Source organism: Vicugna pacos, chromosome 13 (genome assembly GCF_048564905.1).
Source record: "Vicugna pacos chromosome 13, VicPac4, whole genome shotgun sequence".
Lineage (NCBI taxonomy): Eukaryota > Metazoa > Chordata > Mammalia > Artiodactyla > Camelidae > Vicugna > Vicugna pacos.
Genome location: NC_132999.1, coordinates 11,391,632 through 11,418,882, shown reverse-complemented (window position 1 = coordinate 11,418,882; position 27,251 = coordinate 11,391,632). Strand labels below are relative to the sequence as shown.

At 40.7% G+C, this 27,251-nt stretch overlaps 1 protein-coding gene across 1 annotated transcript in view; it reads left to right on the top strand.

Annotated features, from left to right (window-relative positions):
• The first annotated feature begins 4,540 nt into the window (after positions 1-4,540).
• Positions 4,541-27,251, top strand: part of ST6GALNAC5 (ST6 N-acetylgalactosaminide alpha-2,6-sialyltransferase 5) — a 143,870-nt gene continuing 121,159 nt past the window's right edge. The window contains exons 1-2 of the mRNA XM_006205970.4: positions 4,541-4,817; positions 5,633-5,854. Of these exons, the coding sequence (XP_006206032.2) occupies positions 4,803-4,817; positions 5,633-5,854 (237 nt within the window). The 5' untranslated portion in view covers positions 4,541-4,802. The remainder of the gene's footprint in view (positions 4,818-5,632; positions 5,855-27,251) is intronic.

Below are 27,251 nucleotides of genomic sequence, written 5' to 3'. Positions count from 1 at the left end.
CTAAACCCTCCAGTGGGTTTCCTTCACACTGTCTTTTTTGTGGTCTGTGAGGCCCTATACAATCTGGCCCTGGACTGGCTCTCTGCCCTCCTCCCCAACTACTTTCCCTCTCATTCCCTCCACTCCAGACACACCCACTTCCTTGCTGTCTCTTCAGCATGTCAGTCAAGCTCTTACCTCATGGCCTTTGCACATGCTATTTCCTTTGCCTGAAACGCCCTTTCCCAGAAAGTCTCATGGCTCACTCCCTCACTCTATTCAAATCTCTCCTCAAATGTCACTATCCTAGCTAACACAGTACCACACCCCACCTCGATCTTTAACTGCTTCTTTTACCCTCCTTTTCTTCCTAGTGCCGGACATTCTATTAGATTGGTTTATTGCCCTAGCTTGAATATAAGCCTCATAGGGCAGATTTCTCGCGTGTCTCCATCACATCCCCATGGTTAGAACTGGCTAGCGCTGGCACACAGTAGATGCTCAGTTGATATCTGTTAGATGAATGAATGAGTTCCCATCATCTTAGCTCACGCACAGCTTCCTAGTTTACAAACAGTCACATACACAACGTTTTAATAAGCCCTCCAACAATTTAGGGATGGGCTTTGTTATATCCATTACACAGTAAGTTAAGCGTGTGTTTAAATATTTTTAAAGTCCTTTGCTCAAGGTCACGCAACTCTTGGTCACACACGTCAAATCCTAGTCTTTCACTGTCAAACTTAGTTTTTCAATCATAATTGTAAAACACTATTAATAATGGTTAACAACCTGTTAGTACTCTTCTTGACACTTCACTTGTAGTATCTCATTTAACCTTCACAACAACGCTCTTACGGTTGCTATTTTTACAGATAAGGACACTAAGGCACAGCTAAATAGCTTACCGAGTTCACAGAGCTGGGAAGTGGTCAAGTCAGAATCTGGGTCCCGGCCGCCTGACTCCAAAGACTTGTTCTCCGCAGCCTGTGAAGTGAAGTGAGTTGACTAAACTGAGGAACCCAAGTTGAAAAGTATCAACTTTGTTCTGGGACTTTTTGCCACTATGAAGCTTTCTGCTTTTGTAGCATTCAGCAGAACTTTTTTCTTTAAGATCATAAAGGGGAAAGCAGTCACATCTCCAATGCAGTTTACATTATGTTGCTTTCTGTCTTCTATCCCTTTTGGAAATGTTTGACACATTTGTTTCTGATTTGAGAGGTCACTTAGGAGTCACGGGCAGGGCTCACTGGTTTCCAGCAGTTTGTCTTCCCACCTCCCTGGTAGCTCTCTGGTACCTCTGTGTCCACGGGCACAGGCTGGCCTCCCTCCCGGGCAGGAGCACCACCTCCTCCCTCCTTGCCCTGTGACATGCCTGGTCTCATAAATCCTCATCTTATGCTTATCACATAACCTACATTGCGGAACAGTCAATTTCTTTTACTTTCCTTCTCTTTCTTTTTCTTTCTTTCTGTCCATTCCCCCGCCCAAATCTGAGTCTACTTGGATGTGATGGCACCAGAGGCAAATATGTGGCAAAATTTTAAGTGGTGAGAAGTCCATCTCAGCTACCTGGATTTTGAGAAGCAAATTGTGATTCCCCTACTCACCTTGTATTGAACTGGACAAGGTGGATGAACTAAAAAAGCTTTATTGACTTGTCTACTCATTTCCAAGTCAATCGAGTGTCTATGAATGCTGCTTATTTTCTGCTCTTTCTGGTTCTTCAAATTATTAACTTAAAAGTGTACAAAAAGTTATGAAAACCGAGGTGGCTACCCTTAAAATATCAAACCCCTCAGGTCTTAAATAAACAAGCACTCAGAAGTTGAAAAACAAGCCAAGTACTTTGATAGATTCCTAATTCTTTGTAATATAAAGGTTCACAGCACTTACTTGGAAAGAGTAGACTTTGCGTTCCTTCAGGGCAGCACGGGATCCAAGTATCCTGATGCCTGACGCATAGTAAGTGCTTAACATAGTAGGCACTTGACAAATACATGCTAAATCTCTAACAATCTGACTTTTATTGCCAACTTATGATGCAGGAAAAATGGAATGCAAGAGGATGGCCACGTCCCAGGTCCCAGGCGAGTCCCTGGGATGCACTCCATCAAGTGAGGGTCCTTGGCTTCGCACAGGAAAGAATTCGAGAGCGAGCCACAGTTGAGTGAAAGTAGATTTATTCAGAGAGACACATACTCCACAGACAGAGTGCAGGCCACCTCAAAGGAGGTGAGGGACTGTTTGTTTTTGTGGGCTTGGTAAATTCATATGCAAACAAGTGGGAGGATTATTCCAACTACTTTGGGGAAGGGGCTGGGATTCCCAGGAACTGGACCATCACCCACTCCTTGACCTTTTATGGGCAGCCTTGAAACTGCCATGGCACCTGTGGGCGCCATTTACCATACTATTATATTTCAATGAGCGTATATTGAAGCTCAAAGTCCATAGGGATTTGAATCTTCCACTATCTTGGTGCTAATTGCTGCATCATTCTTTTAGTTGTGCCTTGCCCCCTTCCCTCCTGTCCCACTTGCAGACTTGTCATACACACATACACACACACACACACATACACACATGGTCGTGAACTCAAACAAGAGGATTTGCGTCTTATTCCTCTCTGTATTCCCTCATATAGAACCACCAGATAGCAGGTGATCATTAAATGAACAGCACAAGGATTTTAACTTCTATTACTTGTTTTAGCTGCCCTTCCCCTTCTCCACCTTGTCCATTTGGCTCTCAGTCCAGAGTGTCTAAAACTATCACATCAATCTAATCAAAAATTTGAAAGGCAGAGACCTTGAAATTATTCAAATCAACTTCAGAATTACATTTTTTTAAGTCTACCCTGGCCATTTCATAAGTAGGTCTAGGAACTCGCTAACTACTATCCCAGGAGAGAGAAAAAAGGCATAAGCTTAATGAATTTGGTCAGACATACTGTGTGACAGATGTCCAACGTACTGCCATGATCTTAAATCATAAATACGATGGCTTTGTTTGGCATGGCAAAATATATTAGAAGTGTTTTATTGGTCACTGGGCAACTTACTAGATGGAAGGGGAATGATTCTGAAAAATGCAGAAGCTACATCCAGTAGCATCTCAAAAGGAGCCCTGGAGAAACACAGATAATCTGCTTGCAGTGATGCATCAAGTTGGTCCTTTGTTTCCTTAATTTGAGTGTCAAGTGCAACCATCCAATAAAGAATTGCCAAGACCCGATAAGATTCTCCTTCGGCTGCTGCTCTTCCTGCCCTAACAACTGGTGCTATTCATGCCCAAAGCACAAACTGAATAAATAGCTTCAAGGCTGACAATGTTGGACAGTGTTTGGAATTTTTTGTTTTTCCTTGAAAGGCCAAATCCCACACGTTTTTCGCTTTCTCCCAAACACTATTGCTCCGATTAATTTTAACTTTCTCAATACGGAGTATAGAAGGATGCTTCATAAGTTAAAAATAGTTCCTGTTGTATCATCAGTCCAGCAATGGATTAGTGAAGATTAAAAGAGGACTGTAATGCCTTTTTTGGCCTTGAGAAAGCTCTTATTGTGTCTATGGTTCAGTTGGCCTGCTGATCATTTTCATCTTAATGTAATCTTTACCATTACGCTGCTACAGGTGAGGTGTTAAGTAATACATTAACGAGACTATTCTCACTGAGCAATTTCACCAGAAATATGTTTTTACCTAAATTAGACATTTAACAAATGCCATCTGTAATTCAGCACGGGGTAAGAGTGGGGGAGAGTACCTTTAAAACAAGCTATTGATGTGAATTTCCAAAAACACCCCGAATAATTGTTGTTTTTAATTTTCATTGAAGTTCTGAATGTGGAATTATGTACTGTCAGTGCAGTAGACCAACACTAGGAGAGCACCAAAGGCCTGAGAATTCTTACAAAATAAGCTGTAAGCAGTTTTATTTTAGCAGCCAGAAATCTTTCATTTAAATTAGGAAGAATCTACAGGTCCAGTTCATCATGTGGGTATGATGTGCTGAATGTTCTTAACACTTTTAAATCGTTTAGACAAATAGTAGGAACCTCAAAGTTTTGATAGAAAAATAAATTATACTATTTAAAACAAGTAATACATGAAATAATTTAGATGAAAATTATAAAGATTGCATGAGAATAACTGAATTTAAAAAGTAAAATAAAGGGGGGAGAGGATAGCAGAAATCTTACAATTGGAAACTGAAATAATAAATAATTTATTTTAAAATTTATTTCGTGACAAATTCCTCCACGCTCTGATCGTAAACGCCAATGCTATAAATAAAGCCATTGACATTTGGACTGTAGACTTGTTTTTCTAAAAATCACAAAACATTAATTCTAGTTTGCAAATTTTCAAATGGATATCATGTTCAGAATCCAAACGGGTTCTCCTTCCTTTTCACTTGGTGACTTCATAAAAGATAAATAAGCCCTTGGACCAAAAGATGGGTATACTGGCACGGTTAACTCTCTCGTCCCAAAAATTCTACTCAGCTGAGAAGATTATTATTTGGGGGCGGGAAGGGGGTGGATGCAGAGGTCTTTAGGACCCAGCAGGCGGCGGCAGGCGGCAGTTGTGTAGATCGCTGAGAGACTACGAGGGTCCGGTTCAGTTTTAATTCTGTCTCTAATCTCTGCAACAGCGGCGCTCCTTGGGTCCCGCGGCTCCCCTGCCCACTCAGCCGCGGCTGGCAGCCGGGCGAAAATCGGAGCCGCCTCCGCCCAGTCACCCACCATGGAAACCCTCCAAGAAAAAGTGGCTCCGGACGCGTGTGCCTGAAGATTCCGCACAAAAGAGGTGCCCAAAATGAAGACCCTGATGGTGAGTCATTTGTTGCAACTCCTCTGGGCAGAGGCGGGACTCCGGGGCGCAGCGTCCCCGGGGCCCTCGGGAGAGCTCCAGGGCGCCTAACCCTGCGCTGCGAGGTCGCCTGTTACAAAGGGACAACTTTCCACCTGCTCCGCGTTCCTTCCCGATTTCTCGGTTCTGCCTGGCTCGGATTCCCAGAGCCCAAATAGGAACTCGGGATGCTGGGCTCCTGGCTCTCCAGCGGGCGGTCCGAGCGGACAGCGGAGAGCTAGAGAAGCTGTGGGGTGGTGGGCGCCTTGCTCGGGGATGGGGGTGCCCTAAAGCAACAGCCTCGCAAAAACTAAGAGAGGCGGGCAGGGGGACCTTTGCAGACTTTCTTGGTTTCCTTGTCAGATTTAAAACTTGCAAGGATCGCTGAGGTAGAGGCTCACCACGGGTCCAGAAAGGAGAAGGGGCAAGGGCTAGACGTTCTAACAGCCGAGCTGAGGCAGAGGGTCCCCTCCCCAAGGTGCGAGCCCACCCCTGTCCCCGCTGCCAGCGCGCTGTCCCTCGCGTGGCCCGGCGCCGCGCACCACTTGTCCTCTGCCGAGAGATCTGGGAGGCGGCGGCGGCCAAGAGCAGCGCCGCTGGGGAGCATCCCCTGATGTACGCGAGGGGACGGTGCTTCCTCCGCCCGGGCTGCACGCGGCCGGGATAGGACCCGGGTCATTCCCCCGCCCCCGGACCTCCCCCACCCGTCCGACCGTCCCGCCGGTGTCCCCGCGGAGCGCGCTGCTCCCGGTTCGGCGCTCAGCGCCTCTCCTCTGCTCTCTCCCGCCCGCCCGCAGCGCCATGGTCTGGCAGTGTGTTTAGCGCTCACCACCATGTGCACCAGCTTGTTGCTCGTGTACAGCAGCTTCGGCGGCCAGAAGGAGCGGCCCCTGCAGCAGCAGCAGGCAGCGGCGACCGGCAGCGCGCAGCGGTCGGCGGAGAGCAGCCCCCCGCCGCGTCCCGAGGCTCCCGCGGGACCGCGGCCGCTGGACGGATACCTTGGCGTGGTGGACCACAAGGTGACAGCTCGCTCGCCAGCTCGCCCGCCACCCAGCCTGGGGATCCCGCACACCTGAGCTTGCCCCTTTCCCGGGGCTGGGAGGCGCCGTGAGTAGGTGCCATTCGGAGGCTGGAAGGGGGAGTGGACCCGCGAGGGTGGGATGGCAGAGTTCCTACCTGGTATGAATTTCTTTTTGGAGAAGGATGCAAAGTTTTCAGGGAATAGGGATGAGATGAGTGGACCCCAAATCCTACTTTCATAATAGGAACCGTCCCTGGAACTAGAATCGCCATGACCCCAGAACTGCAGCTACCGCTGGGTGCTGGGTTCCTGAAGCCTCGGGTTTGGCGGCCAAGTCGCGCCCTAGTGGGAGGAGAACCAGGAATGGCGCGGGTACCAGTCCGGGCGTACCTCGGACCGGGAACCGGAGGCTGAGGAGCAGCCAGCCCGCGGCCGCTGCTCAGCCTCGCAGGTTCTTAATCTGATCTCTGCTTCGGATGCTCTGGGCTAAATTCCCACAGCCCTGGGGAGCGGTGCCCAGGCAGGCGCGGAAGGCTTTAGGCACAAACTCAGCTTTCATTGGCTTGAAACTCATCGTTGAGGGCCTATTTTCCTCTGCCTTCCGGGAAGTCGCTGCATGGTTTGGCTAATAATTAAAAAGATGAATTTTTAAGAAATTAAGCCTCCTTCCCTTAGAAATAATGAATCTCTGGTTTCAGTGTGTGAAGCCTCTGGGAGAATCCTAATCAAGTTTCCTAATTCTGAAAAGATATTTTGATACAGTTTAAATGTATTTCCCATCCTTTGAAGCTGCTAGTATATATGTATTTTTAATTTAAACAGAATTCCACCCTGTATATGCTCTATAAAGCTGGAGAATTTCTTGAAACCACTCAAGTATTCTGCTTTTTGTATTATTAGGTTTTATGGTTGTGAACCAAAGTGATATTTAGCAGGTGCTGCTTTTGTGTGAAAAGATGACTCTTCCCATGTATGGGAAAGTCACACTTTTTTTAAGTAGCAATCAGAATACTTCTCACTTGTGCAATGTATAATGCTAAGGATTTTGGAGAGTATGAAAGAGTTGAAGGCAGAACCCAGCCTTTAGGGATCACTGAATGCCTGTAGGGGGAAAAAAAAACAATATACCATGAAATGTGGTTGGATGGATAGATAGATGACAGATAGATAGACAGATAGATATAAATGTATGGGAAATGCTAGATATAAACAGTTCTGTTGGAGTACAGAAGTGAGAAAGATCTCGGACCTAGTAAAATCAAGGAAAGTTTCTTTGAAAAGGCAGAGCTAGCACTCAGAAGAATTCAGGGAAGCAAAAAAGGGCAAGAGAAAAGAGGAAGTGATTTGCCTGGAATGAGGACTGGTGGTAGATCCTTAAAATCAAAAGCAGAGCAGGCCATCAGTTCCACAATTACAGCTTTGCTTTTCTCTTTAAGTTGTCAGATTGATTACATACTTTGTATCTGCGTGTGCAAGCAACCCAGAAGGGCTGAAGTTCTAGAAGAGGTGAGACATTGGCTTCTGACTGTGGATAGATGTGCTATTTGTGTGTATGATGAATGTATTGAACCTGGTGGATTTTCATGGCTGTTGTTTAGTGGAAATGGCTATCCAGCACTTGTGAAGCTTTGATTAATAGGGGTGTCAAAAGGTAAATTTGCTGAAAGCTTTGATCCGCCTTTGGGAAGACACTCTGAATGCCTCCCTTCCTGTGCTCTCCTGCTGGACAGACAGCAGCTAAGAACACTGATAGCCTAGGGCAAAATATGATGCCTGCATGTTCCCTTTCAAAGCAATGTTTATTCACACGGATATATTGGGTTCCACTTCATTGTATCAGAGCCTTATTTCATTAAAACGAAGGACAGCCCCTTTGAGGAAGGAAATGTTGAAACTCTAGGAGAAATTGCGATAACACATATTAAAGGGTTTTGTAAACTGTGAAGTGTTATGTGAATGATAGATACACACAGAAGTCCTTAGAATTCGTAGCAGAGAATTGTAAATGTGACCAGGAAGTTCTTCTCAGATAATTAGTACCAATGAAATTCTTTCATAGAAAATCAGCCTCTTACAAAATTCCATACTCAAAGTGTCCAACAAAGTTTATCCTACCCCAGGCAAAGGAACAAATACAAATCTTACAACCCGTGCCTGCTCTCTAGGCACTGTTCCAGTTGTCCCGCTGAATGAAGTGTAAACCTCTGCTTAGAATGTAGTCACTTTACCGCTACTACTTAGCTGGCTGCAAGTTGGGCAGAGTTCATTCCCGCTGGCTATCTGAAGGTGCGTGTGTGAAATGTTTATGTCATCTCCCAAAGCTGCTGTTTAAGTAGGTTTCCTTGGGATCGCACTATATTCTTGCTTAGTCTGAGGTAGAAACCATTTGTTGGAATATTGCTAGGATTTTTTTTCCAGTTAACACAGGGGAGGGTAAAGTTGAAAGCTTTTCTATTCTTATTATGTTGCCAGATGATACTCTGATTGCTTTTTTTTCCCTCTACTCTCACATCAGGCCTTAGAAAAATTATAGGATGTGCTGAATGTGATGACCACCAAGCCGTGTGCTGCTGCATATTGAATCAGAATTCCTACAGACTTTCTATTTGCCATTGATTTACTGAATCTGGAGAGAGTTACAGATACCATTTAGGAAAATGTTCACATCTCCGTGGCTGGAGGTCCCAAAGTCTGATAAATACGTAGTGTTTATGTTCAGTTACATAGTGGTATTAACGTAACTCCGAGATTAAATTCAACAGGCGGTCTTAATCCCCAGCACCTGAATTTCACAAATTACCGCCTGTCTGCAGTGATAGTCTTGTCTCATACGGCTGCAGACGGAATTGCTGTTCAGATTAAATCACTGCGTGCTTTTGTTGAAAGGCATGCTGCAAGTCAAGCCAGTGATGAGCAATGTGTGTAGAAGCTTAAAATATTACTTTCCATAGTTGTAGTCCCTACTTCCTGTTTCTCAAACAGTGTGAGCGGAAATCCTAATTCCAGTGTGACAAAGTAAGTGAAGTCTCCTTGGAGTTTCGTGTGATGATGAAATCACTCATTTTCTCTTAGGTAGATTCTTTCTCTTCATTCCCAAACCTTTTCCCCCAACCTTTCCCCAGAAATATTTCTCCAACTGATTTCCATCTTGTTACGAGTCTGTCACTACAGCTATGCATTTCTGCATCCTGCCATTTCCTGGTCCTCATTTCTGGAAGTCTTTGATTTCTAACCACATCTGCCAGACCTAAGCAAAGAAGCCAGCTTCCATGGTTTGGGGAACCTTCTGCCTTTAGAACTGCAGTGTAATGTATAATCAGACTAACACACACACACGCACACACACACGCACACACAAAATCAAGCAACTTTCAGAGAAAAACTCTGAGTCTCCCAGCAGGATATAAGGGGACATGAAACACACTTCCGTTTCCGGTCTGGGTTTGCTCTGGGTAGTTAACGTCATTTGCCATCTGGCGGACCCTGTGGAATGAAACTGTGACCTGATTCCCATTTCCAGTAGACAGGAGCCCTTATCACAGAAGACCCGCTTGTCACCTGGGCTGTTCTCTTCTGAGATGGCTCAAGAAAGAGCAGTAATCAGTGGGGTCTGAAGCAGAGCTGCTGGCTCCTCACTTTAGTAGTAGCCCCCAGGAATGGATTTTACACAGACCACTAACACGTTTGCCCTTGGTTCTTTCCTTCCTTGAGCACTCAGTTATTTAGACAAAATCAAATTGCTTAGAGGAAATAGTACTGTCACTATTAACTAGTAGACGTCCAGTTGGAGTGATAAGACAAGTCAGTGCAAGAGTTGAAAAATAATTCAAAACTGGAAAAGAAAGATACGTCATATAACTTACTTTGAAACTATGGCATGAGTATTCTTTTTTAGAGAGGCATATGCATTCTCAAATACAATTTATTCGGCCCTATTTTATATTTGAGACATCCAAAGAATGATAAATAATTTAGATCTCAAAGAAGTTCGGAGTGAGCTTATTTTCTGTGCTCAAGTATTACAAAATATAATATGCCAACAATGATGAAACTCTGTTATCATAAAGCACCAACCAAAAAGAATCATGAAATGAACTATTTTTTATGGGTAAAGAGTTCCAATAATGTGGTTGTTTTTGAACTGGAGAAGTGTTCTTATAACAGTTAGTAAAATAGTTAACCTTCCTTAATTCTGAAAGCCAGTATTTCCTCAGCTTTCCACAAGAGTAATCCCAAAACACCTTTATGCCAAAGCCCAGGTCATACCTTGGGTGGTGAGCTTATTCTGGCTCCTCAAGTTTCAGGCATTCTGGCCTCCTTGCTGATCCTCGAACACTCATTCTGCCTCAGGGCCTTTGCACTTGCTAGTTCCTCTCCCTGGAAAGCTGCTGCCCAAGGTCTTTTGCATGGTTGGTTCCTTCTGGTCATTTGATCATCACATCACATCATCTTCTTGTGGACCACACTCTTTGAAAAACCCCTTTCTCAACAGTCATTCTCTATCATATCAGCCTGTTTTATTTTCCTTATAATACTTAACAAAATCTGAAATAATCTTAAAGTTTACTTGTCTCTTATCTGCCCTACCCCCAAGCAGAATCTAAATGCTGTGATAGCAAAGTGTTTGTACATCTTGTTGACCAGTTTAACTCCAGGTCCCAGTACTTGGCCCTTGGTGGGCACACAGGAAGTATTTAATGAAGGAAAGAAGAAGGCAGTGTGTAGTGAGGGTTGTGGGGTAGGGGGTGGTCCCTGTAGAAGGATAGAGCTACCTTACCTGTGTCAAGTCCTTCCTTTACAAGATATATTGTTGCGTCCAGTGCAACAAAGATTCCTGCTTATGGATGGGTGCCGCAGAACATAAGAAACACACAGATAGATAGAGAATCAAAGATGGACCAGGAGACTCAAGATCTCAAAGATCAAGAGCTCTGGATGGCTGGTTTGCATCGCATTTACTATCATAGTGCTGCAGGAAATAACTTTGTTATGTCTCCATCTGTTCCCTTTGTGAATGGGCCAACAAACGTCACAGAAGCTTTAATGACTCCCTTTTGCAGAAGGCATTATGTATGTGCCGGAGCAGTGTTCTGCTCATGCAAGGGTCAGTGTTCCGAGACCAGCATTGTTTGCCCTCAGGAAACACCCTAGTTCCATGCTGCACCCCAAGCCCCTGCAAGGGAACCTCTTATTTTCTTGTTCTCATGGAGACATCCTGTTGACTTGTTTTCCCACAAAATATCAGTGCAGTCCCAGGCCCTGCTGTGTCTCATCTTTCCTAAATCTGGCTTACTACTATTACTCCTAATAATAACAATGGGGAGGAAGAAGAAGAAATGATTTAAAAGATAAGATTCTTTGGGAATGAGATTTAAGAATCTATCATTTTAATAGGCTTCCCTTATGATTCTTGTGCACATTAAAGTTTGAGAATCATCATTTGAAACATTTTTAATCATCACACTATGTAGTTCTGTAGCTAATTTGTTCCTGGGTTTTTGAACTACTCATAGCCCTTAGTAAATATTCAATTGAAGGCTTAATAGTTGTAAAATTGGATATTCTGGAAGAAGAACACAGTCCCTACCCTCAAAGAACCTTTGATCTAATTGGAGAGAAAAGACAAAGAAGCAAGAAAGGTTAAATATTAAAGCAAATGCTGAATAATAATATGAAGCCAGGAAACACTAAATCAAGGCACTGACACTAAAAAGGAGGCAATTTCTGTGATCTTTCTCATCTTTAAAATAGGTTAAATATTATTATTACCTTAGAAGTTACAAAACTTTTGAACTAAAATTCCATCAATCATCAGTCCCTTTTAATATATATGTGTGTTCTTTATATATTATACATGTGACATTTAATGAATAATTAGTATACTTGGATATCAAAGTAACTTCAAATTTTAGATTCAAAATATTCAATCTCTTTCTGAGTCTCCTTTGGCATGGCATAGGGTCTCCTGGTGTCCTGAAGGGAGCTAACCCTGTTACCCCATTCACGTGTCTTTGTAACATATGGTGACTGTATTTTCTAAACCAAATCTCATAACTCACGGTATGATGAATTTGAACATAACTATGTTGGCCACAAGACAGAATATTTGCAATCAGAGCTCTCCTGGAAACGTGACATCTGTTACAGAGGGGACTTTCCATAACCTCTAAGGTCAAACAGCAGCTCAGTATAATTCCCGTCCTGCGAATATGGGGATAAAGGGAGATTAAAGATGAGAAAAGACTGAAACATTAAAACCCATCATCAGTCAGTGAATCATTCTGCAAACCTCCTCTACACCTATTTAATAGCCTGGGAGCAGCTGCGAAGGATCATAGGTATAGAAAGACAAAGAATGATTCTTTCTTAAATAATAATATTACTAGGCATAGCTGGTGAACCTGATTCAAAAGAAGAATTTCCTCTTGAGTCAGTAAATTTACGATCAGATGATCAACACGAACTTGGGGGTGAGGGCATTTGAGATGTACTCAGATTCTTCTTCACAAGCTCTTTTAGTCTTTTAAACTCTTGGTTTGGGCCTGGGACAAATAAATATTTTCATGGAATGCACTATTCAATGTGGTTTCCCAAATAAAAGTCACAGGCAAGGATATTCTCAGCTTAGACAGTGTATCACCAGGGAAGCCTTCCCGGACTTGTAGCCCTGATTAGATCTGAGCCATAGGTTTTGTCTTCATAGCCAGAATCCCATGATAATACGTATTCTGGCTTACTGTTATTTCTTGTCTAAAATTGTCTGCCTTCCCTGTGGGACAATCAATTCTTGGAGGCTGGGGATTTTTTTTTTCTCTCTTTTTTGTCATTGAATTCTCAGCCTGGTGTATAATAGGCCTCCAATAAATATTTGTTGAATAAATGAGTATAGCCATATAAAGATTTTCTATTTCTTCTACAATAATCCTGCCTCCAGAGTTTTTGACCATTTGGAGTTACTGAAAAGGAAGACCTCACATACAAATATCCATTTCTCCTGCCACAACTTGTAGTTCTGTAACTATTTCATCTCTACATTCTTGTACTAATCAGATCTCTTAAAGCATACTCTGAATTTTAGAGCTAGAAGGAAAACTTCAAAATTACCAGAAGGAATTCATGAGTGATCATGTGAATGGCTGACAGTCGAGGGTCAGTGGCAGAGCTAGGGCTAAAATGTGGGTCTCTGATGTGAACACCATTACCGTAAGGGAAGTTCGGTGCCAATATATTCTAAGCAGTGATTCAACATTGCTTGAACAGAATTTATTAAAATGAAGAGCCTTGGCATATCCAGTTATTGGAAAGAAATAAATATTTAAACGTCTTATTATTCTGAAATGAATATGAGAATATGCCTCTGGATAGTTAAAAAGAGCTCCCACCAACCACTGACTCAGCAGTGGGTACCCAAGGCTACGTAACATGCATGGCACCAATGTAATTGCAACGATTTGTGAATCAGAGTGGATTTAGCCTTTAAAAAGTAAACCAGGCCAAAAGGAGTGTTGTGTTTAATTATTTGCAGAAATGTCACGGCTAGACCACTCATTTAGCTGAATTACCTTCTCCACAGTGGGGAAGAAACCACATCGGGGGACTCAGCTAATCAAGGGTCTGAAGAACAGCCATTCTGCAGGTAATCGTTGGCTTCTCCAGTTCTAAGATGTGATTCTTATTCTGAGATAGGATTACCTGAGGCAAATAGGAGACCATTTTACCTCTGGTAGAAAAAATTAACCCTGATGGTTGTTGTAGCTCAGAATGAAAAGGAAACTTTTTTTCATTATATTCTCTTTTAATGGCTAGAAGCTGACTACGAGTGTTCCGGGGACCCTCACAGAGTCTGAGGATACGCTGGCAGACTGAAATGCAAAGTTAAATCATTTTTTTTTAAACAAGAAAGCATATTCTGGAAATTAATTGCACATTTGGGACCTCTCCACTGACTGAACTGCATTATTGCGTTTTTAATTTACAGATCTGCTCATGTTCCTTGCATGCCTCTGATGGCTTCCCTTTGCCTAAAGGATCAAGTTCAGACTCCATAGGAAGGCTCACAAGGCCTGACAGGGTCTGCGTGGCCTACTTCTCCAACCCCCCACCCCGCACACACTGCTCTCCTGAGCCCAGCCTCCTCCGTACACACTGCTCTTGCTCCGTCAAGGAGTGTCCTCTCTCCTTTTATCCACCAGGTAGGGAACCAATCACTCATTAAGACCGAGCTCCAACATCTACTTTCTAAAGTCTTCCCAGGTGCCACCTCTGTGCAGAGCAGGCCCCACAATCTCCTATGCCAGCCGTGGATCAGTCAGTCAGGCACATACTGGCTGAGTGCCTTCTATGTGTTAGACTCAGGGGAGGAAGTGAGAGGAAGGACCTAGTCCTCACCCACAGGACAGTCACAGAGGAGGAAACACGTTTTACAATGACTATACCTTGGTAAATGTATACACATGTATACACATGCTCTTCGGATCTTGTGCATGCCTCTAACCACGCAGTACTGCAGTTATCTAACTGCATGCTTGTCTCCCTGACTAGGCTGTACCTTCTGGAGCCCAGGAATATCACTTCTCCATCCTGGTATCTCCAGGACCTAAAATTGTACCCAGTCCATGTTGAAACTCAATAAATCTTTGTTGAATGTTAGATGCACAGAATCCCATTGTAATCATATGTTATAGGAAGAGATTTGAACAAGTCTGGTTAATAGACTTGCTAATTATAAGGATGTCAGAAATGATAAGTAGGGGCAGAAAGACTTCACATGGGTGGCAGACATATCTTTAATTTCTGGTTCCCCTTTAAACGCAGAACAGCATTTGCTGACCTTTCCAGAGTGGTTGACCAGGTATTGAGAAACAGGAGTGCCCATCTTTGAGGACGGTGTGGTATCCTGGGAGGCAAGGGCCATGCCCAAGTTTTTCACTTGTTATGAGCTCTTTGGGAAGTCAAGTAACTTTTAGGACTGAGCTAGTCTGTAGAAGGGATAGTTAAGCTAGATTCATTCATTTTCTCATTTATCATATAATATTGTGTGCCTACCACATACTTGCCACTGTGTTCTGGACCCAGGAAGCAACAATGAATAAGATGTGATCCCTGACTCCACAAAACTTAAGTCTATAAGAGAGGAGGATAAACAGATATAAAATTAAAGTGCAGATTTGGATAGAAAGATTTACATATTACAGAGATTAGATTGTATCCTGAAAATCTGGAGGAAGTCTTCCAAGAGTAAATTAGAGGAGTGACTTCCTCAGATGTGTGTTTCAGTGGATCACCATGGCTTTGGTGTGGCACAAGGCAGAGCAGTCCTAGGTTACAGGAAGAGAGTCCACTTAGCAGACTGTAGATGTGATCTGAGTGAGTGATGCTAGTGGTCAGACGAAAAGAGACCTAAGGTTTTTGCTGCCCAGAGTTTCCATGCTCTCCCACCCCTCTGTGTTGGTGCAGACAGACAGTCTGAGTGCAGCTTCTGGAACAGCAGAAGGCTTGTGGTTCAAGATTGCCTCTCAAAGTTAGTGAAGAGAGTTTGAGGAGGATCCCAGATGGCATCCCAACTTTGTCTAATTTTGAACCTCGCTGTGCATCTTAATACCACATACCGACTTGAGCAAAACAATGGTGTGATGGTTAAGGCTGGAGCAAGCTGTTCTTGGAGACTCCGTAATGCACGCTGGCAACGAATGATGGGAATTAAACCCTCCACCTGCACAGAGCCAGTGGGATGTGGAATAAACATGCCCAAAGAGGCTTAATTCTGTAACAGTTCTGTTGGGAGAGACTTGATTCTACGATACGCTCTTCAAGGGAGATTTTATGACATAATAAATCTCACCAGGTATAGATCTGTTGGAAGTATGGGGTGGAGGGTGGTTTCCTCTTCTTTCATTCCCACATAGTTAGAGCAATTATTGTTCCTTTAAATCACATAAGTTTATTAACAACTTCTAAGAAAAATTAAGCTTCTATTACCCTGGCATCAGAAGGAAAATTTTGTCAAGGGGCAGTCTGATTCTTAATTCACTCAAAAGCATTTGGTTGGGAGCAAAAAAATGTGTACATTGGAATGAACTCTGGTTTTATGGGGCTTATGTTTGGAGTTCCTTGGCAGTGTCACCTGCCAGACTGCTATCAGGGTTTCCAAGTCGTCTCCCATTCCCTAAGTAGTGTGTGCACTCTGTGGTGCAAATCATAAAGCTGGTTCATTGCATTTTTATTCCTCTTGTTGAAAGTTTTGAACAATCAAAGTGCAGGGAGTGATGACATTCTGCTTGTCTTCCAGAACACGGAAAAGGGAAAGGGGCTTACAGGAATCCGTGTGTGGTCCCCACTACCCACAAGAAAGAAGCTTTACCTTGATCCTCTAACCATTGTGAATCTCTTGAAGAACTATACCCATTACTCTTCTTAACAGCTATATGTGGGTTTTGGCTCCTTTTGAAATGTGACGGGGTTTTAATCCAAAAGTTCAGCAATAAAAGTCAGAGAAAGCTGTCATAAGAGAATGGGGCATCCTGACTGAAACGAGCCTGCAGTAGTGAAATGTAAAGAGCAATAACTGGACCCTGGACCAAGAATAAGGACCAGAGTGAAAAATAAGACCGACTGCTTCTTCCCGGTTATCAGAGGGGCTCTCTCTCTGGCCACACAGACATGAAATACTGACTGGGTTCTAGAAAGGCAGTAAGGGTGGCTTGTCGTGGGCTGTGTAGTAGCTACAAAGGGGTCACATCTGTTTGACATTATTACACTTGACTATGATTTGCTGTGCTGTGTGATAACAGAATGGAGCATCAGTGGACAAGGACTCAGTCGAAAATAATTTCCACTGTCTAGGACTTACAATGGTTGCGGTGTTTTTGCTTTTGTTTGTTTTCTGAAATGAGCACCTGAGTGGCCCTCTAAGATGAGTAGGCTCAGGTCCTCGAGGGAGTTATGAATTCCAGGATTGGCTGGTCTGCACCGTGAAGGGCCATTCTTAATGGTCCACAGAGCATCCTGATGGGGTCTCACCCTTGAGAAGGTCTGAAGGATGGAAAGGGGGCAGACCTGTATCTTACAGGATATTCTGCCAAGCTCTAAACTAAACCCGCCTCAGTCCTGTTTCACGAAGACTATGCCCGTAGGCCACATTTGAGAGCACGGAATGCCTTCTCTCTGGGAAAAGCTGCTCTGCGTCATCCCCACAATAGCATGTTGAAAAAGAAATAAGAGAGAAGAGAGGCAGAATGTTAGTTCTGAGAAACAAACTTTACCCCCACCCGGTTGTAAATGCGTATATTCTCAGTGTCTTCTCAAAATAGCAAATGGTAAAAAGGAAATAGCAGTTATTCAGAAACCTACCACCAAGACATAATTACCGTTGATAACTTAAAGTATTTCCTTAGAGAGCTTTTCGTACATTTCAGATCTGTGTTTCTTTGACATTTTAATGTACTTCCTGCTTTTATTCATGTAGGTCAGGTATGTGGGGGTCTGTGTGTGTACTGTCTTACAGTATGATGTGATTGGTGATGCACAGGAAAGCATGAGCTCTGTACTGTTAGATCCTAGTTAAAGACTTATTTTAATAGCTTAAAACCCAGCTATATTCCACCTAGAGTTGGAATAATTAATAAATATGTCTTGATATTTGTGCTGAGGTCTCCGCTTATCAATCCTGAACATGTGGGCATCCCTCACCAGCGTGAACTCCCCTTTCTTTCCCTGTTGTTTACAACTCTCCAGCACTTGGCAGGTGTGGTGGTGCTTCCAGCCCTTCCTTTCATCCCCTGCCTGTTTGCTTGGTTACAAAATGTGTTCCAGAATTTTTCACTTTTATGAAGCATTCCCAGCAGTCCCTTAATGCTTCTTGTCACTTTTCTCTAAATTCCCTCCAACCCATCAGTAGCTATTTTGGGGGCGTAGCTGGTAGCAAACTCATGAGCTTCCTGGACTCGGTTAGAGATGATCATCATCTTCATGATCACTGAGTGGGCCCTTGCCAGAGGTATACCTCATGTTGGTCTTCAGTTTCTGGGTTTCCACTCCAGGATTTAACCCCCTGTCCATCTATGTTACAGGTCTAATTGCTTGTCCATATACGGTACAGGTTCACTTTGACGTAACTGTCTTCCCTAAAAAGAAATTTTCCAGCACAAATACTTCTAAGTATCACCTTCTTAATCAGCAACCTTTTCTGTATTTCTTTTTTATCTCCTAGTTTTAGACAACATTTTGATTCCTTTATCTTCCTTTTACCCAGGTTCTTGAATTCTACGACTGTCCTTTTTGACCCATTTTTCGTGCTCGATGGTGTCTCTGAGCCACTCTTTTTTACATTTTTTCAAATAGGTGCTAAGTGTTGTTTCTTGATTTTGGCATAATCTCCGAACTCCCCATTATTCTAACAATTCACAGGTAGAATAATTCTGTCATTAAAGACATCAGGGCCTGCCTCTCCCATGACAGCCAACTGGCAGGGGTTGTATTTTATACATCTTGGTTTGGTGGCTTCCAGGTAAGGAGATGGGTCAGAGAACACGTGATCTCTGCCAATAAGCTCCTTATTAAATCAGCCCTTTGTTTTGGTGCCTGAACTCTCTCCTTTATCCTCTGGAGTGAAGCATCACTCAGTCCTTCTGATCCACTTTTTTTTTTTTTGTCGGTTTTGTTTACAAGACACCCACTTTATTTTTTAATTGAATATTGCTGTACAATATGTTATAGGTATACAATATGATTCACAATTTTTAAAGGTTATACTCCATTTATAGTTATTATAAAATATTAGCTATATTCCCCATGTTGTTCAATATATCCTTTTAGCTTATTTTATATCAAATAGTTTGTACCTCTTAACTCCCCTGCTCCTGTATTGCCCCTTCCCTGTTCCCACACCCCACTGGTAACCACCAGTTTGTTCTCTATATCTCTCTGATCCCCTTTTTAAAGTGTTTTTATTGTGATGACACATATATAACATAAAATTTGATATTTTAACCATTTTTAAGTGTACAATTCAGTGGCATTTTAATTAATTCACAGAGATGTCAATTGTCACCACTATTTCCAAAACATCACTTCAAACAGACGAGTAACCATTAAGTAATGACTCCCCATTCTCCCCTCCCTCCAACTCCTGGTAAACTCCATTCTACTTTCTGTCTCTATGAATTTGCTATTCTAGATATTTCATAAAGTGAAGTCATTCAATTATTTGTCATTTTATGTCTGACATTTCACTTAGCATTATCTTTTCATCCACGTTGAAGCTTGTATCAGAACTGTTCCTTTTCATGGTGGAACAATATTCCATTCAATGGATAAGCTACATTTTGTTTATCCATTCATCTTTTGATGGGCACTTAACGTTGTTTCCACCTTTTGGCCATTGGAAATAATGCTGCATTGAACACTGGAGTTCTCATAGATATTTTTGAAGTTCTTCCTTCCTTCCTCCTTCCTTTCCCATCCTTGTGACAGCACCTGAGTGTCCAGCTCCCATCACCTCACACCTGTAAAGGCTGCTCTACCCGTAGCTGCTCCCGCCTTCATGCAAAAAAGTAAAAATCACAGTAAAAAAATAAAGAAGGGGAGAAGCCATTAATTGCACTAATTATATTTGTCTAAAAATAACGTAAATGTTTTGAAAAATAGAGAGGGGAAATATTCCTTTAATCTTGCCACTTTGGTATAAGTAATGATATAATTTTGGTTTCTTTCTGCCAACTTTTTGCATTGCCTTCTTTATCTTTTTAAACCTAAATGTGAACATGTTACGTGTTTTCTTAAAAAGTGTATGTGAGTTAAACCCTGTTTTGCTTCCATTTTGCTGATTGCCATAAAGATTTCCTTTGGTTAGCATTTGCCTTTTATACATTTTTCCCTCCTATAATTTTTAGTCTTTTTATATACCTATGTTTTATGTGTGTCCAGACCTGCCCCTGTTTGCAGGCCTGAGGCTAGAGTACAGCGGAGGCTTACACACGTCTTGATTGCTTCAGTTGGTAAGTAGGTCTTCATTTAGGAAAGGTTTTCCAGTTTCAGAGATTTCATCTGACCTATCACAGTTATGGATTTGATCAGGATAATTCTCTTGTACATTTTATTGTTTGATCAATAACTCTTAATGTAAAAAATAATGTGAAATTATGTTTGAGAGTTTTATGTGAATAATGAGTGACAAAAGTCTGCCTGCTTGCATTATCTCCAATTTTACAATTTTATATATATATATATATACACACACACACACACACACATACAGTCTTTATCCAGTCATCTGTCAGTGGCTATTTAAGTTGTTTCCACATCTTGGCCATTGTAAATATTTTTTAAAATAAATACATGGTTATTATGGTTAATTTAGAAATATAGAAAGGTAGAAGAATAAAATAAAAATCTCCAGGAATTTTCTATACTAAAGATGACATAATCATTGTAGAAACTTTCTTAAGGCCTGTCTTCTACGTACATTATTTTTACATAGCTGAGTTCACACTATATGTGTCAATTTAAGCATAATTAAAAGTGGGAAAGTGGAAGATTGTATAGAGGGGTTGGCAGCAAATAATATCAAGTCTTTCCAATAAAACTCTCTTATTATGCAGACTTCTATTTGTGGAAGGTGAAAATATTTTTTGTTTAGTAATTCTTTTAGCACAGTGTCCCAACCATATATTAAAAAAAAAATTTAGAGTGTTGGAATAGAACAATGTCAGTAATTGATTTAGGTGGTCATCAAACATGGCAAGAGATTTCATCTGAAGCATAGACTTAAAAATAATAATAAAAGATCTGGTCCTGTGAATGGAATAAAAATTGTAAGTGGAGCAACTGAGGAACAACTTTAAGGGCAACTTTACCCCCAAACCAAAGAACACACAAGAAAATGTAATTCATTATTGGATTTCTAACTTTGACTTTAAGCGGGATAAGGGAAGCCCCCCCAACCCCGTCATTTTTACCCTAAATTTCTTCTTACTGTGTTCATTTTTAAAATCTCATTTGGCCAAAATATACATATAAATCAGTTTTTCAATAGGAGTAGATAGGTGGGTGGACTTTCTGATTCCTTGCCTAGCTGACATTCTTAAGTGTTTTCAATTCGGCTATTAAAAAATTCTTGGGTGACAAATTTTAATTTCTAGTCTCTCAGCTAGGTGCACTGGGGGACACAGTAGGACTCTGACTTGGAGCTCCCAGAATACTTGGAAAAGACAGGCAATAAAGCAACTGTTCAACAAATTTTTTTTTGATCTGATTAGATTTTTAATAACAGCTTTATTGACATTTAACTCATCCTGTCAAAGTATACAGTTCATTGGTTTTTAGCGTATTCACAGACTTCTGTAATCATGATCACAATCTAAATTTAGAATATTTCCATCACCCCTAAAAGAAACCCGATACTTAATAGCGGTTACTTCTCATTCTCCTCTCTCCTCATTGCCTGGCTTCCACTAATCTACTTTCTATTTCTATGGATTACCTATTCTGGAAATTTCATATGAGTTAAATCATTCAACATTTGGCCCTTTGTGACTGGCTTCTTTCACTTAGCATAATTTTTAAAGCTTCATTCATGTGTCAGACCTTATTTCTTCTCTACTGTTGAATAATATTCCCTTGTATATATATATATATATATATATATATATATATATATACACACTACATTTATCCATTCATCAGTTGATTGACATTTGGGTTTTCCCACTTTTTGGCTATTAAAAATACTGAATAATGAACATTCCAATACAAGTTTTTGTGTGAATACATGCCTTCATTTTTCCTGGGTGTAAACCTACGAGTGAAATTACTGGGTAATATGGTAATCTAGGGTTTAACCTTTTGAGTAACTCTGAATTGGTTTTCCAAAGAGGCTGCATCATTTTACCATCTGACCAGCAATGTATGAGGGTTCTAAATGTGTCCACATCCTTGTTGACGCTTGTTATCATCTGTGTTTTTTCATTCTAGCCATCCTAGTGGGTATGAAGTAGTATCTCATTACTGTTTTTATCTGCATTAGCCTAGTGAAACATAGGTTTTCATTTCGATGATGTTAACTTATCCATTGTTTGTCTTTTATCATTTGTATTTTTGGTGTCATAGTTTTAAAAAAACCAAAACATTGCCTAGTCCAAGATCATGACAATTTACTTCTGTTTTCTTCTAAGAATGTTATAGCTTTAGCTCTTACATTTAATTTTCTGATCCAGTTCAAACTGTGTGTACGATGTGGCATAGGGCCCAACTTCATCCTCGCATCTTGCAGGTGGATATATAGCTGTCCCAGCACTATTTGTTGAAAAGAATTATTCTTTCTCCACTCAGTTGCCAAGAGACCTTGTCAAAAGTAAATTATTCATAAATGCAAGGGTTTATTTATGGATCCTCGTTATATTTCATCAGTTATTTCATATAAATAGTCACTAGCCTTACCAGGTGTCACATGTTCCTACACGCTTAGCATGAACAATGATTATCAATAGTTGAGGAAGAGAATCATGGTCTGTTATTTCCAAAGGTCCTGTGAAGTGCGTGTGCAACTGAGAGTTTGTTAGGTTTATACAGGCTACAAACAAGTCTGCTTTGTACACTATTGAGTAAGTAGTTAAAAGGCTGTGAAATGTCTCAGGTCTCTCAGAGCTCACACTTGCGGGAAGTTTGATTTCACAACTCGTACGTGACAGTCTCAAATAAAAGTTCTCCCGTGAGAGTCTTACTATGGACAGAGAAAAAGACTCTGCCTTTTTCAGTGCTGCTATTATTATTTAGGGCTTCTTTGGCTTTTTGTTTTTTGGGGTTTTTTGCTGTTGTTTCAAAAAGATTGTATTTTGCAATAAGCAAAACCATAGGTAGATCTTAAATAAAGAGAAGCCATGTTTAGGATTTTTGTTTTCTTGAGTCTCAGTGATTCTCCATTTATCCCAGAAGGTAGTCACCATTACTTGCAAGCAGTGAAGATACATGGGGTTTCTGATACTTATCTGAATAGTCTATGTTTATGAATAGAGTAAAAACAGTATCCCAAACTTTTCTTTCAACTCTAGAAACATCTGAATGTATTGTAAATATTCCACTCAAATTAATCTCACTTTTATATATATAATGAGATTGTTGTTGAATAAATAATTGGAAAAACAGAGGACCCTTAATCAACACCACACAATCACATATATTAAAAAAGGGTCCCTTGTAGCTGACAACAGAGGAACTAAGGGGAAAAAAAATCAGCTTTCTTGTATCTAGAGTATTTTAAGCAATGGATGAACCAACATAAAACACACTTGGTACCTCCAGCACATATAATTAAATCTCTCATTTTAAGGTTTTGCACATCAGTCTGCCCAGTTGTGCAGAGAAAAGGAGAGGAGTAAATATGCAACAGAATAGTGAGTACCTCTAACTGCTTTATAGGCTGTTCCCCAAAATGAAGTCATCCATGATAACCTGTTTATTCTCACCAGCAGCTATCACTTGTTGGGGCGTCCAGACTCTTTGCTGTGGCCCCAGGCACGTGACGTTCCTAGAGAGCAGGATTTTGTTCGATCGTTCATGATTCACCCTTTAATTTATATCCGCAGTTGTGGCAAGCATGGGGAATTTCACAATAGAAAAATGTAGATCCTGCCCTTAGGGATTGTGAGAGCTTTGGAGACCCAGCCCTCAGAATAGCTTTAGTAAAACTTTGTTAGTAGAGAAGGAAAGAAGGGAGGGAGGAAGGGATGGACAGACAGAAGGACGGATAGATGGACTTGGATTCCATCCCTCCTACCGGAGAAAGATGCAATCACGTGATGGCACTTGAGACATAAAAAGGGTGTAAAATGTGAGCAAAAGGAAGACAGAGGCACGAGAAAAGGAGAATTGTAGCATAATGTTTGAGGGCACAGTCTTTGAAGACAGAGAGCAGATTTCATCCCTAGATCTGCCATTCACTGACGGTGATTTGGGGCAATTCACTTTATTTTTGAGCCTCAGTCCCCTCTATAATTGTAATATAATACGAGTAGCGATATCTACCTCATTGGATTATTGGGAGGATTTAATATGATAATAAGACAATAAATGTCATTCCTTTAGTACAATACCCAGCACGTAGGAAGCACTCAGTCAGGGAAATATCAGTCATTGATAGAAGATGCTTATCATACTCTGGTTGTCCTTAGCCCTGAAATGTGGCGTAGCACACAAATGTAAACATTTTGAAATCAGTCATGAGCAGTAGGCTTTTAGATTTTTTTCTTACTTTTGAAATAGGTTTAAGACAATGCTGCTGTGGAAAGCCTCTAAGAAAATGTCATTTTTTTTTGTACCATTTGCTTTTCTAAAAATCTGTCAAATCCCTTAAGTTGCCCCCTTGACCTTTTTGGAAGCTGAAACAAAGATTGAATCATCATAAAACTATTTGAGGTTTGCTTTGAATCTACGTGAGTGAGGTCTCTTGGTAACTGACCTTCTGTCAACCTGAATGGGCCCATTACAGGGTGGAGAGTGTACACCCCCTACCTGGCCACCACCCCTGTGACAGCCGTGTTCTGGATCCTAAGGAGTTTCATGTGCAGAGTTGTGACAAAAATCAGCCAAGTGTAGTAATAATATCAGGTGACATGGTAGTTTGGAACACAGAAGAGGCAAGGAAATTTTGTATCCAGCTGTGCCCAATAGACCTTGTCTATGGACTTTATAGGCACCCCATTGTCACTTGTCATTCAGTGACTGAGACCATTACTTAAAAGGAAAAGAATCCTTACCTGTCACAATGTTCTCTCAGCAGTGCAACTTCATGAGTGAAGATAGTGATGTTCTAGTAGTTAATCCAAACTCTTTAAAATGTTGAAACTAATCAACAAGTTCAGTGAAGTTGTAAGATATGAAATTAGCATACAGAAAGCAGTTGTGTTTCTATACACTAACAACAAAATATCTAGAAAAGAAATAAAGTAAGCAATCTTGTTCACAATAGCATCAATAAAATACTCAGAAATAAATTAACCGAGGAAGGAAAAGATCTATACAATGAAAACTAGAAGACTTTGATGAAGTAAATTGAAGAAGACAAATGGATGGAAAGATATCCTGTGTTCATGGAACATAAGAATTAATATCGTTAAAATATACATATTACTCAAGGCCATTTATAGATTCAATGCCATCTCTATCAAAATTCCAATGGCATTTTTCACAAAAATAGAAAAACTCTAAAATTTGTATGGCACCACGAGACCTAGAATAGGCACAGCAATCCTGAGAAAGAACAAAACTAGAGGCATTGCACTTCCTGATTTCAAACTTTATTACAAAGATATATTAATCAAAACAGTATGGCACTGGCATAAAAATAAACACACAGACCAAGAGAACATAATATAGAGCCCAGAAATAAACTCCCACATATAACATTAGCTAATACCTGACAAGGGGCCAAGAAGTCTCAATGCGGAAAGAATAGCCTCTTAAATAAATGGTGCTGGGAAAATGAGATAACCACATTTAGAAAAATTTAGAAAAATGAAATTGGATTCCTAGCTTCACAAAAATGAACTCAAAATGGATTAAAGACTTAAACATAAGACTTGAAACCATAAAACTCCCAGAAGGAAAAATAGGGGAAAAGCTATTTGATGTTGACTTGGCAATAAATTTTTAGATATGATACCAAATGCATAAACAACAAAATAAAAAATCAACCAGTGGGACTACATCAAACTAAAAAGCTTCTGCACCACGGAAGAAAATCAACACAATGAAAAGGCAAACTGGAATGGGAGAAATGGTTTCAAACCATACCAGATAAACAGTTAATATCCAAAATGTATAAATAGCTCATACAACTCAACATTAAAAAAAGCAAACAGTCCAATTTTAAAATGGGCAGAAGAATTGAATAGACATTTTTCCAAAGAAGATATCCAAATGGCCAACATGAAAAGATGTTCAACATCCCTAATCATCTGGAAAATTCTAATCAAAACCACAATGAGATATCATCTAGCACCTGTTAGAATGACTAAAATCAAAAAACAATAAATAACAGGTGTTGGTGAGGATGTAGAGAAAAGGAAACCCTCATGCACTGTTGGTGAATGTAAACTGGTTCAGCCACTACAGTAAACAGGAGTCTTCAAAAATTTAATCAACTTACCATATGATCCAGCAATCCCACTTCAGGTTACATATCCAAAGAAAATGACAACAGCATATTGAAAAGATACAGGTACCCCCATGTTCACTGCAGCGTAATTCATAATAGTCAAGATACGGAAATAACCTAAGTGTCCATCAGTGGATGAATGGATAAAGGACATGTGATGTATATGAATATAAACATTACTCAGCTATGAGAAAGAAGGAAATTTTGCCGTTTGCAACAACATAGATGGATCTTGAGAGTGTTATGCTAAGTAAGTCAGACAGAGAAAGATAAATATTGTGTGATATCATTTACATGTGGAATCTGAAAAAGCTGAACTCGTGGAAACAGTAGAATGTGGGCTGTGGGGTGGGGGAATTGAGGAGATGATGCTGGTCAAAGGACACATACTTGAAGTTAGAAGAGGAATGAGTTCTGGAGATCTAATGCACAGCATTATGATTATAGTCAACAGTACTAAATTATATATTTCAGAGTTGCTAAGAGACCAGATCTTAAATGTTCACCATCAGAAAGAAGTGTTAATTATGTGGGGTGGTAGAAGTGTTAGCTAATATTACAGTGGTACTCATATTGTAACACACAAATGCTTCAAATCAATGTGTTGTGCATCCTAAACTTACATTATTTTATGTCAGTTGCATTTCAATTTTTTTTAAAAAAGTCCATCATGTAAAAAAATTTAAATTTACTTATAAATAGCAAAATAAAATGCTACCAAAGCACTTTGCAGGTGATAAATATGTGATAAAAGTGGGTTGGATTGGGATAAGTGTTGGAATTTGTTTGAGAAGTGAAATTATACGATTATGATTGGTGCTCCCACCACAATCATAAGTAATACCCAGTATCTTATACTCATTCCAAACTGTAGTTATTAAAAATTGTGTAGGTCACCATATAGTAGAAATACTCATTTCTCGAAGAAATATTTGGTGTTAGCCCAGAATTAGAGCATATTTTTGTGAAAAAAAAAAGTTTATCAAATCTGCCATAAAAAGGAACCAATTATTTGTATGTTTCCTTCTAGCATTTTAATAAGTCCCCTTGATACCTGGCCAAAGCAATTGAATATTCTTACAACGAATAAAATGAAAGCAAGAAAGTGGTCAGTCTAATTTCAACAGTGAACAAACTGAGAAAAACAATTATCATTTCAAATATTTCATTTTTCCACTTTGCAAATTGGAATAATTTTTCTTAAATATATGTTTCTTATTTCCTCAGTGATTTAAAAAATCACATT